This window comes from Plectropomus leopardus, chromosome 14, assembly GCF_008729295.1.
Source record: "Plectropomus leopardus isolate mb chromosome 14, YSFRI_Pleo_2.0, whole genome shotgun sequence".
Classification (NCBI taxonomy): Eukaryota; Metazoa; Chordata; class Actinopteri; order Perciformes; family Serranidae; genus Plectropomus; species Plectropomus leopardus.
In genome coordinates this window covers 9,498,349-9,516,226 of record NC_056476.1, presented here as the reverse complement: position 1 = coordinate 9,516,226, position 17,878 = coordinate 9,498,349, and the positions used below count along the sequence as shown (strand labels likewise).

At 42.6% G+C, this 17,878-nt stretch overlaps 1 protein-coding gene across 2 annotated transcripts in view; it reads left to right on the top strand.

Annotated features, from left to right (window-relative positions):
* The window catches only part of LOC121953337 (serine/threonine-protein phosphatase 2A regulatory subunit B'' subunit alpha-like), an 80,757-nt gene that overhangs the window by 44,185 nt on the left and 18,694 nt on the right, over positions 1 to 17,878 (top strand). For both annotated transcript variants that reach the window (XM_042500366.1, XM_042500367.1), the window contains exon 2: positions 309 to 3,880. In XM_042500366.1, the coding sequence (XP_042356300.1) occupies positions 1,109 to 3,880 (2,772 nt within the window). In that variant the 5' untranslated portion in view covers positions 309 to 1,108. The remainder of the gene's footprint in view (positions 1 to 308; positions 3,881 to 17,878) is intronic.

Here is a 17,878-nt window from a genome sequence, read left to right as displayed (position 1 = left end):
ACTTTGCCTGTTTAACCCTCCATGCCTCTGTTTCCTGTCCTAACTTCCTTTTGATCTGTATCTGTGTATTTGAGGTTGATGTGGCAGGAAGTTAAGTGTGAGTTTCAAAGTGTTTTTTGATGATTAAGCCTTAATAAGCTGTCTTATCAGCTGTCACCGGGATGATAGCTGGAGGGAGAGCGTTTTGCTCATATGCAACTTGACATATTCACAAGTATTCACCTCTTGATAACAGTCCTAATGATTTACTTTCTCTTTTTTTCCCCTCTCTCCTCCCTTATCCCCCCCCTTACTCTGCTGACTCACAGGTGGTGTCCTCCTGTCAGAAACACACGCTCTCTCCGACACATGGTCGACAGTGGGAGACGGAAGGGGCGAGAGTGACTCCGGGACTGACAGAGATCCAGAAACACACTCACAGAAAGAAAGAGGCAGTCGGCCATCTGTGGGTCGGTCCCCTGCTATTCTGCAGCTGTGCCGGAGTCAGCGAATGCTTCTCCGTCAGTACTTCAGAAACCGCAGAGTGAGATAACGGGGTTCTCCCTACATCTCAACACTCAGGGGGATGAGCCAAGGCTAGGGCGATGTTGAGGCCTCGCTGGCCTTGGATTAGGCCCCTGGGGCTCCTGCTTTGGAGGGATGGGTGATACCCCAGCTGGATGTTCCGCTGTCGCCATCCTCCACAGCTGTCATTAGCAGCTAATGAGCTGCTGCTAGAGAGGAAACGAAGAAGGTGCCTGTGGAGAGAGGAGGAACTTTACAGCTGTTATTAAGAGGCCCAGAGCTCTCAGACAAGGCATTTGTACTTTTTTCATCCTCTGCAAGAGGCTGGAACCTTTTAAAGCTCTTATTGGTGCTAGCGTGAAAGGATATGGGCTTTGGAAGTTTTTGGTATAGACATTTATTTTTTGCCAATTTTTAAATTTAAATTACAGTATTATGTGTTACCATGCTTTAAAAGACATATTTTTTAGTAAGATGACTCAGTGTTAAGACAGTAATTATTTCCAAACTTAGTTTCAACATAACTTCGTAATCCATCCTTTTTTTTGTTAAAGCTATATTGTTATACACTTTGATATTATTTTATGCCCTGAAGGACGTTACCATGGCAGCAGCCTATCGTGTTGTTGTGAGCAGTGTGAGCTGCTACAACAGTGTGGTAGTGGACCGGCGCACTCACTCTCACGCCGTGCACTACTGCTCGGGGCCATGTGGGGCGCTCTCCCAAGGTTTAGACTGTACCGTTGCACACCGTGGCACCTGCTCTGAGCTGCTTATCGCACCTGACTCTGCATACATTGACCCAAACAGCTCCCTCATACACCCCCATAACATGATCACACAACAACTCCCCAACCATGGTAGAAGTATTGTTGCCATGGATACTAGTTATAATGGTCTAGAGAGAGCGGGCAGCAGTGGCAATTTGTCTTTAGGGGATGACAGCCCCACGTGGCGTGGCAAAAAGGCCCCGAGCAGCGGAGGATCCACCGGGAACCTGAGCTCCTCTGGCAGTCTGAAGGACATTACCGAAGAGGCCATCAACTTGGCCAGTGGTAAGCTCAAAGAGTTTTCTTTTGACAAGCTCCGCCTCTCTTCCTCCAGCCACGTCACCTTCCGGAAGGGTCGCAAGGTGCGTCCTGACTCTCTAAGCCGTCGCTCCACCGACCTAGAGATCATCTACGGCCACTTCAGCTCCAACATCACCACAAATGGAACTATAACTAATGGCATGACAAATGGGACATCTAATGATGAGAACCTGCCGCCGTTCGTGCCAGGGAAGGTGGCGAGTCTGGAGGAGACGAAGCTAAAAGGCAGCACGGCCACCTTGTCGGCTATCACCAAAGTGGGTGGTGGATCAACAAGCAGTCTATCGAGTATCGGGTCTTTGGACCAAAGTTTGAATACGGTGGCCTCCTTGTACCGCAACACCCTAGGAGAGGAGAACCTGATTGCTCGTCTGCTGGAGAAGACACGGGGGGAGGCGGGCACTGGTGGAGCGGGCGGTGAGGACATCCGCGCCTGCCTTGACATCCTGCTTAAATGTTCTGAAGACTTAAAGAAATGCACCGACATCATCAAGCAGTGCATCAGACACAAAGCTGGTGGAGGCCCGGAGGATGGAGGAGCAAGTCCTGACAGCGTATACCGGGCCGTTATGTCCCGACTGAGCTCCTATTTGAGGAAATTACCTCTGGAGCTGGAGGGAATTGGAAGTTTGGGAGGCAGCGGGCAAGGGGGTCAGGGTGCACCTGGAAGTGGGCACAGCGATCTTGCAGAGCTGGTCAACACTCTTCACTCTATTCAGCAGGGACCGTACTCTCCGATTTTTGGCAATGAGCAACCTCCTCGCTATGAGGATGTGGTGCTGTCACCTCCCATCCCAAAGACTGTCCCATCATCTACTCCTTCGTCTGTGTCATTGTCCATCTCATCGTTAAAATCAGACTCCATCCACACAAAACCAGTCCAAAGTTCCCCGTCCAGAGCATCTCCACTCACTAACGGACTACAACATCCTTCTCCTATCACACAACACACACTCTCTCCTCCATCTATCCCATCCAGCTCCTCTCCAACACACTCCCCTTCACCTCTACGCACCTCCCCGACCCCTCCATACACACACACTCCTCCAGCATCCCCCATGGAGGCTCTTTATATTGAGGAGGAGGAGGCAGATGTGGGAAAAATGCCAGAACAAATCCCACAACACACTCCAACCAGAGGGGTGAACGCTACCCAGAACAAAAACGGAATAACGTTGGGTCAACACATGCACCTGTCCCATCCACACACACTCCATAACTCTTCAAACACGACATACAGCCCTACCTGGCCTTCATCTCCCTCAATAACAGCACCCAAAGCTGTTTCACACAGGAATGATGACATTGACAAGCTGCTGATGGACTTGGAGAATCTGTCTCAGAGTATGAGCCATCCAAGAACCACAGAGCCTCCGCTTCCTGCAAAAACCAGGAAGCGAGATGGAGCTCAGGCTATAAGTTCCAGTGATGCCCTAACTCAGCCTAAAATGACCCAGTTCCAAGTCCAGAAGCCAGCGAGCCACCTAACCATGAACGGCCCCACTTCCAGGACTCCCCAGAGTCTCCCTCCTTCCCAGGGAGGGAGCAGTGACTCTGTGGTGGGAGAAGAGGAGGATGGAGCACTGCTGCTGAGGATCCTGGAGAGCATTGAGAGTTTTGCACAGGAGTTGGTGGATTCTGGGGCGGGGAGCACAGGGAGTGCTGAGAGGAACAGTGGCAAAGAGCGGGAGGTGATGAGGCTCCTGCAGGACACTCTGGCCACTACCGGCAGGGCTGATACCCCTCTGGGAAGCACAACCCCACCAGCTGCTCCTACTGCTCCGTCCACCTACACAAATGCAGCTGCACAAATCCCAGCTATACCACCAAAACACTCTCTGGTAAATGCACCTGCAGTTCCACCTGCACCAACACCTATAACTACAGTACCTGAAGCTTTGTGCAATGCTGCACCCGAACCTGCACCTAAACTTGCACCTGAAGCTGCACCCACACCTCTGCCCACACCCATACCTGAACCTGCAACTGAGGCTTCGGATAAAGTTACAGAAGCTTCTATGGAAGATCAGACGTCCCTCCCTGTCGCTGTAACGCCTGCACCTGCAGCCTTGCATTCCTCCACACATGCAACTGAACCTACACCTGTGGCTGCACCTGAGGCCCCTGCTCCTGTTATCATCCCAGTCATGGTAGCCACAAGAGACACTGCCGGCACTGTTGGTGACGCTGCTGCTGCTGCTGCTGCTGCTGCTGCTGCTGCTGCTGCTGCTGTGAGAGACACTGGCTCAACCCTCCTCATCCAGCAGACTCCAGAGGTGATCAGAGTAAGTGAAAAACACACCTTCACATTAAAGCTAGCAACAAATGCAAGAGCTAATGGACAGAGAGCTAACCACACATTTTACTACAGTTTCTTACTATTCCAGCTGCATGATAAGCCATGTATCAACCTCCCACTTGAGATTTTGGTGTGCTAAGTCAGTTATTTTATTTAAAACTCTTCCAGGGAAAAAAAAAAGAATTCCAGTGATTTAAATCATGTATTGTCAGCAAACTGCACATCTCAGCCCGAATCATAATTCTTTGTGTCTAGTGAAAAGAAAATCAGTCATTATTGAGTCCAGCTTTCTCTGGCTGAAGCACCAGCTCGCTGCTTTGTTCGAGGAAATGTCACTTTTGGTATTTGGAGTATGGCACCATACAAATCTGTTGCAAATCAGTGTCTCAGTTTGAGTGGATAACAGCAGAGGCAGGACACTTCTCTTTATTCAAGTGCCATTTTGTGATTTTGGAGGATAATTACATGCAGCTTTGATTTTTATCATTCACTGCAGTTCCACTAAGTAAAAATGTTTAATATCATGTCAAACGTTTAGGAAACTTATGATATTAAAGCTGTTGTTTGTAGCTTTTATAAAAGAAGCTTGTTTTTTTATATTTGCTGAAACTGTTATATTCACACAACACCAAATGAGAGAGATAATCGGTAAACAAGAACAATCAGAGTCAAGGAGTCTCTAATGCAGCTGTCAATATGTCACTCACTGTTTGTGAACTGCAGTTGAACTGTCAAACGAGACAGCACTCATCAAATACGAATCTAGATTCTGTTTCTACATTGTCTGTTTCTTTGTTCTTCTTCTTGGTTGTCATGTTTCAGGAACATATTTTAGTGCACTGTTAAGCTGTAAAATGAGAAAGATGGTCTGGCCGGTGGTTGGTGCTTTGGTCGTCTGTTTCCAATGTGGCGGTCGGATCACAAACATTCTAATTTTACAGCTAAACAGTACATCAAAATATGTTTCTAAAAACTTTTGAGGCAGGAAATAGGCAATGCAATAACAGAATCTTGAGTTATATTTGATCAGCGCTGCTTAGTTTGATAGTTTGAGCAGTGATTGACAACTGCGTTAGAGACTCCTTTGGTATGATTGGTTGTTTTGGGGTGTGTTCCACCACTCTCTATTTACTTAGTATTGAGTGAAGGTGCCTCTGTGTTTTTTTTTTTCATCTTCGAGCAATCAACAAAAAAAGCTGCTTTGTGTTGAATGCATTACCAATAGTGTAAAGAACTCCAACAATTTTTATAAAATGCTTATCCGAAAAAATGAGCTTTTAAGAGACGAAAATGGATACAGAAGTGAGAGATCAGCAGAGAGAATAGTGGGATCCTGACACTTATCAAGCAAGTATTTCACTATTCTGACAAAACTAGAGGTTGAAGCTAACCATAACTTTCTCTCTCTGGTAGACATAACGTGTGAAAATAATCATTTAACATGTAGATATCTAGTGTTTTTAACTAGCTTCAGGCATTTTGTTTGCTTTTCAGCTCTTATTTGAATGGAGTGGCACAGATAGTTCTGATAATTGAAGGCAGAGGAACATGATTTTTTTTCACAGACTGTCTCATGTACTTCTTTCAAAACAGTGACAGTTTCAGCAAATATGTTATTTTCCTAAAAGTTACCAATTGTAGCTTTGATCAAGAGTTTGGATCATAATGCATGGCCAAAGCATCTAAAAATGTATTTTAAATGTTCCTGTTGCCATGGTTTGAGGAGCAGATAGACAGGCAGTGACGGGCACGCAGAACAGAAACAGAGTGATTGACAGCATTACACTGAGAACAGACAATTTGAAAGAAAGCCTTTCTGGCTTTCAGTACATGTCACACTGAACGCCCAGGCGAGAGTTTTATCGCTGTGAGACAACGGGGTTGATGCCACTGTAATTGATGGGCCGTGATGAATAGTATTCATTAGCTGTGATGAGCATGCTGGTGCAGTTTCCCTATCTGGGATTGAATAAAAAACGCTGGTGCTCTGAATCAGGGAACGGAACAGCTCATTGTGTTAGGAGTGGCTCTTTGTTTACTTTTCCTCTTCTCTAACTTGTGTTTTGTACTGTGAGTGTATATTTGTGAGTGTGTGTGCAGACACGTGTGTGTGTGTTGACTCTCCTTCCTACCCAGGGGAATATTTAAAGGTAATTTAGGGTTGTGCTACAGATGAGGAGCGAGGGTAAGGCAATTGGAGCGTGTGTTAATGTGTGTGTGTGAGACATTGCAGTGAATAAACTTAGAAAGGGGGGTTACCTCAGCTCGTCTCTGATGTGGGCGTTCAGCAACACATCGTGGATTTAGGTAATTATCTGTGACAGACAAACACACATTAACAGCGACAAAGAGCATCAAATCATGTCAGTATTTCCTCTCCTTGCCTCACTCTGTTAGGTTTTTCTGACGGCTACTTAATTTTTTTTGCTTCCATCTCCTCTCTAGTCTCCTGCTGCTGTGTGTGTGTGTTTATTTACTGAGCTGTGTAACCTTATGCCCCTGCTGATATGTAGGGCACCTATTTATGAGGTTACCATGGTAGCTGCCACAGTCAGAACAGAACAGCCAGTAACCGAAACACATCATTACGAGATCTCATTCCTCCTCCGTCCTCTATCTGTGGATCCATCCCTCCTTCCTCTCTGTTTTTGTTTTCCTCTGCCTCCACATGTCTTGTAACCTCTTGCATCTCTCCTTCTGTGCCCTTTTTGTTTATCTCCTTAAGTGTCCTTCTTTCACCTGGAGTCCGTTTACGTTGACCGCCACTTCTCCTCCCTGCCTGTGATTGGCCGCTGTGTTATTTTGGGAGCGGGGAATAACAGTTGTTGCTGTGTGGAGGGCAGAGCAACCCAATGAGACGTGGTGATTGGAACACAGCAGGAGGGGGAGGAGGGCGGGGCGAGGTCGTGGAGGGGTAGGGTGTGTGGGGGGGCGTGTGTTGGCACACTGAGTGTTAACGGTATCGTTACCCTCCAACCCCCCTCCAACCCCTCTCCACCCCTGGCAGAGCTAGGTGTGAGGGAGACCTAAATCTGTCCACCACTCTGTACTATGGCATCCTGCTAACAGACTCTCTGTCGCCACAGTGTAAATGGACCTGTGTGTATGTGTGTGTGTGTGTGTGGGTGTGCATGCTTGTGAGCTGTGTCCGCACTCACGCTTTCATAGGTGTTCATGTATGTGTGTGCTAGTGGGTTAACAATCGTTTAATCACCAAGAACATTTATGACCGGTTATGTATGTCGGCCTATAGGTTAATTTTGCTGCTTGACACACAAGTCTGGTGGAAGCCACTTCGCAGTGCTACACAGTCGGCATTCACATGGATGTATTAAGAAAACCTGAATATGGCCATGGAGGCAGTCTCATTCATTCCTATGAGAGCTGCTCAGTAGCAAGTGATGCCAAAAAAGCTCTGTTTCTGCGATATGAATGTACCTGCATCTTCCACATTACCTGGCCCATAGAGCATGTGCACTGCGCCTGAGCAGGTAACCTCCGCCAGCGCAGAAGCTGATTTTCAGTTTAGTGCTTCACTAGCTTGAATGGCGATCAAGTACTTTAATTTTGTGACTCTTTTAGACTTTCAAAATGTTATCGAACTGATTGGATTAAATCTTGATAGTGAAATTAGTAATTTTGCAGAGGTTTTGACGCTTACAAAACTTAATCCACTCATTTATAGACATCTCTTTTCAAATTTAAGTCAATTGGAAAATGTCTTTTGGGCCCCATGGCACATACATGACCGTAACTCTACTTTTGGCTACGATGTAAACTTTGCTTCAAATCCTGGCATTCCTCCTGGAGGCTTGATTCAGGCCTCAAGAAAGCCACTCAGCCTCGCTTCCAATTTTTTCCCACTGCAAATCGCAGTATTGCAGTAAATAAATCTCCTGTGGCCCAAAAAGTATTTTCCCCATAATTCTAGGTGCTATATTGTATGCAACTGGACTTGCTTGAGTTTCTTGAAGATGTTTTGCCTCTCATCCATACAGCCCCTTCAGTTCTGGTTCTGGATAGTGCTTTGAAATGTGGTACCAAGGGTCACTGAGTCAGTGCAGTGCTGGACTAAGCTGGACATTTTGCATTATTTAATGGGTATCTTTCTATCAAAAGCAAAATGACCTGAAACTGACAATCCTTGTGTGCATTCATGCATGTGTGTATGCAAACAGGTGTATTTCCTGTGAAGCCAGTTTGAGTGAATGTGTGCTTAACCAAGCATGTGTGTGTTTGTTGGCTCGAGGGTAAGTTGACCCAGTGCTACTGTGGGTCACAGCTGAGTTTGGGAATAGCTCTCTGACACCCAACACCAACTTTGGCACTCTGGGAATTATGCTAATATTCCTCAGCGCCAACCCCGCCCCCTACCTCAGCTGCACATTAAACTGCCAATCAAACTTTAAACAAGGCGAGCCCCCCTGGCACACCAGTGAGAAAATGCCGTTGCACGCCCACACACAGCCACTTCCACACTCTACCTTGCAGATTTGTCACTTTGTTTCCCTTGGCATTGCCATGGCTTTGATGGGAAGCCCTCTGGGATGGCCTCTGGCAGTAGCATCCTTATCTGTGTGTGTCTGTGTGCGTGTGTGCGTGTGTGCATATGTTTATTGTTGATTCTGCTGCTGACAGACTAATACAGGGCTTTCTGCACCTGTCAAGGCAGACCCATTAATCTCCATGGAGACGAGGAAGCCAGCTGATATAAATCAGAGGCAAGGCCACAACTGTCAAACTCTGAGTGGGGAGACGTGGCACCAGTGATGCTGGGAGTACAGTCGACTAAATCTGTAGGTGGTACTTGGGGTCAGTGGCCTTCCCGCGGCAGTTGGTCTGTCTTTCTCTTCCCCTCTCTCTGTTTTTGGGAAATATATATTTGAGATCACGTTCCCCTGCACCTAAATTTGACCTGTATGTTTTTATATATGTTGGGGTCATTCCAGTCCAGGCGATGGTGAAAGGACATACAGACACACGTATACAGCTGGCTGCATCCAGAGCTGTCAGTGTGACGGCTTAATTAAACTGCTGCTGATTTGAGTGTTTTTGCCATCTGCTGTGCGCATGTTGCTCGTCGAGAATCATACTGGTCGATTATGGCTGGAGTTAAGGTGGGCTACAAACACCAAGAAATTGCTGAGAAAGAGATGGAGCTTTATCTCACAGTTACTATAATAGATACTGTAATAACAGAAAAATGCATTTTTATGAGCCTCTGCACCAGCAATAGCGGCACGTTTTCATGTTCGTCCACCCGTCCATCCTTTTCTTGTGGACGCGATATCTCAGGAACATCTTGAGGAAAGTTCTGCAAATTTGGCAAGAACATCCACTTGGACTCAAGGATGAAGTGATTCGTTTTTGGTGGTCATAGGTCATAGGTCATGGTCATTTTGACTCTTTCTTGTGAATGAAATATCTCAAGAATTTATTTATTTTTCAACTTTGACAGAAACGCCCACTTAGACTCAACAATGAACGATCATAAAACATGTTTTTGGCCATAACTCAAGAACTCGTACCCTAATTATGACAAAATTTCACACAAATGGCTAATAGGATCTAATGATAAAGTGATGACATTTTACGTCCAAGATATCAAAGGCCAAGTATGACATCTTAATGTTCTGCAAAAACACTTTTCTCTCTGGCTTGCACAACATCGTAACTCAGGAAAAGAGGGGGGCGGCAGCATGGCAGGGATTTGCGTCTTCATTACAACAAGGGTACTCATTTGAAAGTGTGCGTTTAACGAATGATGACTTGAGTCGGGCTGCTCCACAAATACATTTCTCCCTTTATTTTGCTGCAGCTGTTTTTCCTTCAGACAGCACAGCAGGTAAAGTAGTTTACCTGTTGGAGGTGAGCTATTTTCAGGAATGTAATAAGGGACTGTTTTTCATCTAAAATCTCACTGTAAGTATTTCTGCTTTTTCTCTTCCTCCCTGCGGTATTATTGAACTTTACTTAAACTTTTACTTAAAATACAAAAGTACTGAGAGCTGAACACACAAGAGACTTATACAATGTCTTTTCCTCTGGTCTGCTACGTAGACAGAGGTGAGTGGAGTCCGTCACACACATCCTCGTGTCAGGGGGAGAAGGGGAGTCGTCAGGGGTTGGCTGTGTTCCTCGAGGCGTCACCGCTACCTGCTTGGAGGCAGTCAGGCGCACTTTTGGCTCTAGATGGTCCATCTCTGGTGCGGTGTGATATGTTTAAACTGACAAAGAAAGCGCAAATCAGTGCAGCATGGCATTTCTGTTAGGCATCAACAGATTATCAGCCTGGCCGATTATCTGTATTGGCGTTTTATTTTGATAATTGCTGATAAAATGAATTCATTAAGAAGTGCAAAGAAAGTGTCAGCATGGGAAGGACTTTGACTTATCTAATTTCATTTACTCATTTTTTATTTAAATTTTCACTTGGCTTCATAAAAAAGGGGTTTTGCTGTATATCAGTTTGTTATATTCTAAATTCTAAATATTGACAGAAACATTTTCATTTTTATTGTAAATGCAAATTGGTTCCAAAAATCGGTTATTGGCCTCATTAACTACTAATACTCGGTATTGGTAACGGCCCACATAAAAAAACAAAACAAAACAAAAAAAAACAATATTGGTGGACCCCTAATGTCTGCACAGCCAAAATGTACCAGTGGAACAGTCCTGATACTGTGCTCTAGAAAGACTGCAACACATAAAATAACAGGCACTGTTTTCAAGTCCTGCTGAGCCCCATCAAAACTCACATATTAGTCACCCCTGACACTCAAACAAAATTGCAGCCAGCTCAGAATCAAGGATAAATAAAAAAGTCTGCACCTGTGCTGCCTGGTCGTAGAAGGTTTCCAATTTACTTAATGAAAGTGGAATTAGTTTTAACTTATGTGTCATAGTCAGACAGTTCTCTTACTTCCTCATCTGAAAATAACAGTGCAACAGTCCTCCTCCATGAGTCACAGCCGTCATTAAAGCGTTCAGAAGTTAAATGCTACTCAAGGGCAATTCAGCACATCTCAGCATGTTGTTGAGGCAGGGATGAGTGTTCCTCTTCCTGACTCTTTCTGCCTATATTTTTTTTACACCAGCAAGGCTGAGAAAAGGAACTGTTGACCTTCTTTAAAAGAAACCTGCTACTTTTTGACACAAGAGGCCTTGGAAAAAAAGGAGAGATGAAGAAAAGCTGAGAGATGGAAAGAAAATAACAAGAGAGCCGAATGAATGAATGTCTGTGTGAGACAGCAGGGGGGAGAATTTTGTTGTCATCTGAGAAGTGGACTAAGTGAAAAGAGGAACTCATAGGGAGTTAGAGAAGAAGAGGAGCAGGCATAGAAAAAAGAGCGGAGATGAGAAAGAGACTGGGGGGGTGGGGGAGTTAGTGGGGGGGCTGCAGCATACAGTTGTTGACTTTGGGTCAGCAGAGGATGACATCATTCCTCGGCTGCTTCCACAGGAAATAAAGTCACAGTGGGAACCTCCGCCAAGCAGGGAAAGACGCCTGTTTCAAGGTGCACTAGCACACAGATGAATGCATTCATTTATACACGCACACACACACACACACACACACACACACACACACACACACACACACACACACACACAATGCACTCCCAGACGGGGGCCTGTGTTGCTATGTGTGCGAGGACTTTTCCAATACACTTCATACCAGCCAAGGTTAGCCTGGACAATGGAATATTCACCACTGTTTGGTCAGTGGAGGAATGTAACCAAGTACATTTACTCAAGTACTGTTCTTCAGTACAAATTTGAGGTACTATACTTAAGTATTTTCTTTCCATGTCACTTTATACTTTTACTCCTCTAAAATATGATGTTTTGTTATAAATTAAGTTACTAAAAAGTTCATACAAGAACAGCTGTAATGATGGGTTGAATAACCAGTCAGTCAATTAACAGAAAATTTAAGTCTTTTTTGATTTTTAAAAAATATTTCTTTTATTTTTTTTGGTTACAACTTTGAGTTTTAGGGGTGTTTGGTTTGTTTTGTTTTGGGTACTTTTACTTTTTATACTTTAAGTACTTTTCCTGAATATACTTAACTTACTTTCACTCAAGTAAAATTTTCAATGCAGGCTTTGTAACTGACTATTTTTACAGTATCGTATTAGAACTTTTACTCATGTAAAGTATCTGTGCCTTTGATACACATACATGCACACACATACACACACACACGAACACACACAAGCTGAGAAGTGGTGGAGTTCATTAACTTCTCACATTTGGCTTTGGAGATATTTTACACATACACACACTGCACTTTTAAGCAAGTGACATCATGATTCACCACTCCCAGTGTAAGCTGGGATAACATCCAACTGCTGTTCCCAGTGCAGTGTGCTTTGTTGGAGTGTGTGTGCACTTGTACAGATGCTTAGAAGCACACACACACACACACACACACACACACACACACACACACACAAGCTTGACTTTTGCTGTGAATCAGAAAAGTTTTTAGTTCAGTGGGAGGCATTGCTGCGTAAGTCTTCGGGCCTCCCTCTGCGTCACCATAGAAACAACCACAACAGGGTTGTAAGCAGTAGGTAGCAGGGGGGACTCCCCTACCCCGGAATATCAGTTGTGCAATATGATTGGTTGACGGGGGGGCTCCCTCGCAGAATAGCGGCACCAGGGGAGATCAGATGGAGACTGGATGTGTTTTATTTAAGAATACTGAGCTGTGCTGGAGTGGGTGTGCCTGGCTGTGTGTACGTGTTTGTTTCCATGTGAAATAGTTGCCAATGTTCCAGAACAGTATGACTCCGTAAGCTTGGGTGTGCCCCCCCACCCCCCATCTCCCTACAGTTTCTCTGTATTACTTCTCTCTTTGAACTTCACCCAGTTCCACCCAAACTGGGCCGGGAGGGTTCTCCAGAAAATTGCTTTAGTGCTAAAATGCTTTCTCAAGTTAATCCAGAGAGACACGTCAGGATTTGTTCTGCATTTGTCCTAAATTGTAACCCTTTGAGGCCCGGAACGTCATCACTGTTCTTGTGCTGCATTCAGACACTTTTCACAAAAAAACAAAAAATGTTCCAGGAATTGCAAGAAATGAGTAGACCTAGAAAATGATTGCAAAAAAGCTATAGGGAAATATGTCCAGGGCAAAAATAAAAAAAGCTAGAGAAAAACATTTTTTATAATTATCATAATTACGTATTTTAAATTATGTTACAGATTTATTTATTTATTTATTTTTACACAATTTTAATTATCTATATAACTTTCTTTTTCCTTTCTTCATTTATTTTTATCAGAACAATTTTAGGAAATGTTCTAGTACTTTTTACTAATTTCTTGCTTTTTTATTTTATTCTACTTGTTTTCAGCAAAAGAGTAACTGCAGTACAATCACATGAAACATCAAAATACAAAAGCTTGCATGTTGTCCCTTTTTTAATCTCCTAACCCCCAGCAGAGAAACTGAAAGACAAATTATATAAAACTAAAATGAAAGTATACATACATTGTATCCTTGTACACATTAGACATACATAAACAAACAATAAAAAAAGCCAAAATGTAAACATAAATACTCATGTTTATATTCATACAAACAATTAGATGTGTATATCAGTCACAGGTGTCTATAAACATTGTGATTTGCTATGAATAAGGATCAGTTATTGAAGAGTACACAGTTTTAGTGTTTTCATTTATGTCAGTTTACTCTTAAAAGGGTAATTCCTTCCTTTCATTGCTCATTGTCTTCTTCCTATTAAAAAAAAAAATAAAGACAGTTTTCTCAGGTGTCAAAGAAAAATGTACAAAAAGTTTATGAGAACAAGCCCAACAGAGTTAATGCAGCACACTTTTGTTTAAGTTGTTTTCCAAAGATAAAATCTTAAGCTGTAGTTCCCCCTTTGGTGATCTATAAGCATGTTATTTTCATCATGCAAAGCTCTCACTCTGTCAGCCAGGGTGTTATCAGGCCCTGATAGGGCCCATTTGGCCCTGAATCAGATGAGATGAGGGAGCTGGAGCCGAGAGGATGAAAGGCAGCAGAAAACCAGCATCTTCTGTCAGATACGGCTCACCTGTGCAGCTTGAGTGCGAGGCAGACTGACTGTAGTAACAAGCAGAGAGCTGCTACCCTCTAGCGACTGTCAGCCCCTACTGTACCAAAGGGTACTGTGTCTGCTCTCAGGTCTATCTGATTTTCTCACTGCTCACTTTGGTATGGAGAGCATCTATAGCTCCATCTGCAGGATGATCTATGAACTATTACCAGGGAGTCAGAATCAGAAATCAGAATCAGTTGGATTTCCCAAAAAGGTTTCACATGTTCCTCTATTTCCTAAGCTGTTTTCAATGTGTTTAACTGTCCTGTGTTGAAACAATAACACAATCTGCGGTGGTTGTGACATCATGACAAAGTGACTGTTGGGAGGAAAGGGTGGTGCAAGAAACAGTCCTCATTCAAAGAGAGGTGTTTCCAGAGGCTATTGTTTCATGTTGTATGCTTGAATACATAGGCGTTTATTTGGGGGCACACATCTCCCTCCATATTTAGCAAAGGTGGAATGTGACTAAGTACATTTACTCATGTACTTTACCTCAGTACAGATATGGGTTTCTTAATTTTCACACCACTTTATACTTTTACTCCAGATTTTATAGTTTTCACTCATCAGAAAGCTGTTTTTTTGCATAAAAACATAAGAAGAGTGTATAATAATGTTTATTGTTACAAATTAAACTATTTAACAATATATACAAGTACAGCTGCAACATAACTGGCATCTCTTTCGGTAAATGTTTATTTGGACAGTTTTTTTTGTTTGTTTATAGACTTTTTTTTAAATTGGGCACTCTTTCCTGATTATACTAATATAATTACTTGCATTTACTTAGGGGACATTTGCAATGCAGGGCTTCTACTTTTCATAAAGTATATTCACAGTGTGGTGTTGGTACTTTTACTGAAGTTAGGAACTAAATACTTCTTCTGCCTCTGATATTTAGAGCATATGCATTTGTTCATCCCAATAAGAACATGAAAGTAGCAGCAGAACTTTATTTCAATGAAATTAAAGACATTTACACTGTAAAAGCATGCAGAAAAGGCACCAATTACTGCATAAAAATTCAATAGAATGCAGAAAATTGCATTGCCCCCAATGTTGAAACAAAACCCTCGTCTTTGTGTGAATTATAGTTTACTGGGAAAGTATTGTTCAAGCCGCATGGCAAAGGGATATTAATGTGGTTTGTTGGGTGCATCTCGAATACAGGACAATCTTATGCACCATACGTTTTGACATACCTCATGTGCATTATTATAAGCCTTCTTGTGCAAATTCCTCAGTGCTACGTGACCATCTCCAACTAAAGATTTGTTATTAATACCGCGGGTCTGCAGCAAAGCGTGGCTTGTGCAGTGGCCACTTCTGTATGCTGACACATTCCTGTCTATCTTTACTCTTCTATCTGAAAAAGAGAGGGCACAGAAGCTGATCTGCTCTGCCATTGGCTACAGGAGGTCTCTCACTGCACATCAGTGACAGCTCTCTCGCTGCAGGCTGAGGCTCATCACTATTGCTGATGTAGGATTAGCTCACTCACTCTAAATCCTAAGATAGCCATGGGAAGGTAACGCAAAACCTGCCGCGATAGCCATGTGTATAAATATGAAAAGCCAAGCTGGCCGGCGCTGGCCTGGAGTTTGTTGTTATTAAAGATTACTTGTTGACAGGCTGCTGTTCCCACTGAGGGAGGTGATTGGGCAGGTTTTCTGGTGATGTAGCCAGGCAACCCTCCTAGAAATAGGCAGAGGGAAAGATTTTGATAAATCTCTCCATAGCATTATTGCCTTCAGATATCAGCTTTATTTTTTAATGTCTTTATGTGATGCAGTTATTCAGAGTGACTGTGAGGGTGCATATGAGGTAAAGCCTGGCAGGAGATCTTATAACTGATATCAGGTTGTTAGTGATATATTGTGTTGCCGCGTATGGTGACAAATAGAAGCTGCAAAACAATAAACAAGGCTGTTTATTGTTGTTAACAATAACAATTGTTGTTAACAATAAACAGACAGTAAATATGTTTTACTGGCAGAAAGTTTATGTTCATTAAACTTTAAATTTCCTCAGTTCAGTTTTGATATACCATACGTTACAGTTCTGAGCTGATTTTCTTCTATGTGTTTTATAAGGTTTTTTAAAAGACTATATTTAAAGTGTATATAAATCCTTTAGCAATGAGCAACTTAAGAAGAATTTACCCAAAAATAGCCCCAAAAAAAGTAAAATGTACAAAATTAGAAAAAAATAAAGAAAATTAAATGAAAAGAAAAACAAACAATACAAAAATATAAGAAAATGCCCCAAAAAGTGCTTATACATGCTTAAATAATTATTTTAATTATTTTTTATTAAATTAATTATTTTAATTAATAATTATTCAATTTATTAAATAATAAATAATAATTAATTATGTAAAATAATTTTAAATATATAATTATGATAACCTTAAATAAAGTTTTTTGTGTCTTATCTCTTGATACATGTATAAGCTTCCAAAGTTTAAACTCGTTTTATCTCGGCACAGCCGTTGTGCCCTGAAAAATAGGCACTTGGCAAAGCATGCACACTACCACAGCTTCACTCGTGCTTTCGAGTGCCTTCCACATGTCTACATCAACAACAACAATGGATTACAGGGTGCAAAAAAACATGCATACAGGAGCTTAGAATGTTGTGATAGCAATACATGAGCCTCAGACAGCAGATATAATGGTTAGCTAGGTTAGCACTAATTATTTGCAGAAAAACACAAGTTACAAACTATAGAAGTACTCCTATAAATAGAGATAATAATACCTCCAAGTAATGCTCTAACAATGGTGTTTGAGTTGCAGATCACTGACTTGCTTAGTCACAGATTTGACAAGTTGGTGGATGTAAACATCTAATGCTGCAGAGTTGTTCTCGTAGTTGTTGCCACTAGCAACAGAATGTTCAATGCAAACCAACTGGTGGTGCCAGAGTATCTTTGTTTGTCTGTGTCACACGCTGGTGTGAAATAGTGATATCACCAGATATATTATGACATTTTCAGTATTTACAATACTGTGCTGCTGTGGTACTTGAGCTTGTGACATTTTTATTACACGCCGACAGCAGCTGGGCCTTTAACTGTTCCCATGTTGTCCTCTGATTCGGATGTGAGGTAGACCGTGACAAGCACTGATTCACTTCATCTATCACAGAGGCAGCACTTGAACTCCGTTCATTCTCCGCAGTTTGGAGAGGAGGTTCCCAAGGCAACTTTGTGTGTTTGTGTGTCTGCGTTCGTGTGTGTGTGCGTCCTTCTTGAGAGGAAGTGAGACTGGGAATAAAGAATAGAGCTGTGATGTGAACTGCGTTTCCTGCTGTTGGCACGGTAACTGGGAGCATTCCACCCGCCACTCAATCCAGGGAAAGGGTTATCGCCATGGAGATGGCATTTGGCATGCCTGGTCTAAAGTGAGCGCATGTATAATCATGGGGAGGGGGAGTTGCCTTTTTCAATGATATCATGCTCAAGTTGAAACTTTATTTGTCCCAGTGGGCAGTTGGTTTCACTGCAAGTATTAAAAATAACATTACATAAAAAATAAGGCTGACATGCGCAACAACATGCAAATGCCAATGCAGTAATGGTTGCACTAATCTTGTTAAAAACTTTATTTGTAAACCTATAGACTGAGTGGAAAAAGAAATAAAAATATGCATGCATAATCAAATGATTTTTACATGTAACTTGTTCAAAGGGTCAAGAAGCATGCTTTTGATGCTTTTTTTCTAATGTAGTTATAAATCACACTACAAATGTAAATAGCTTATATAGTAGTTTCGTAATAGTTTGCACATTAGAAAATCAGTCAATAAATCATAGCAAAAAGTTTTATTTTCAATTAAATGCCTGAGCATAAGTAGAGGTGGGAATCACTAGATGCCCC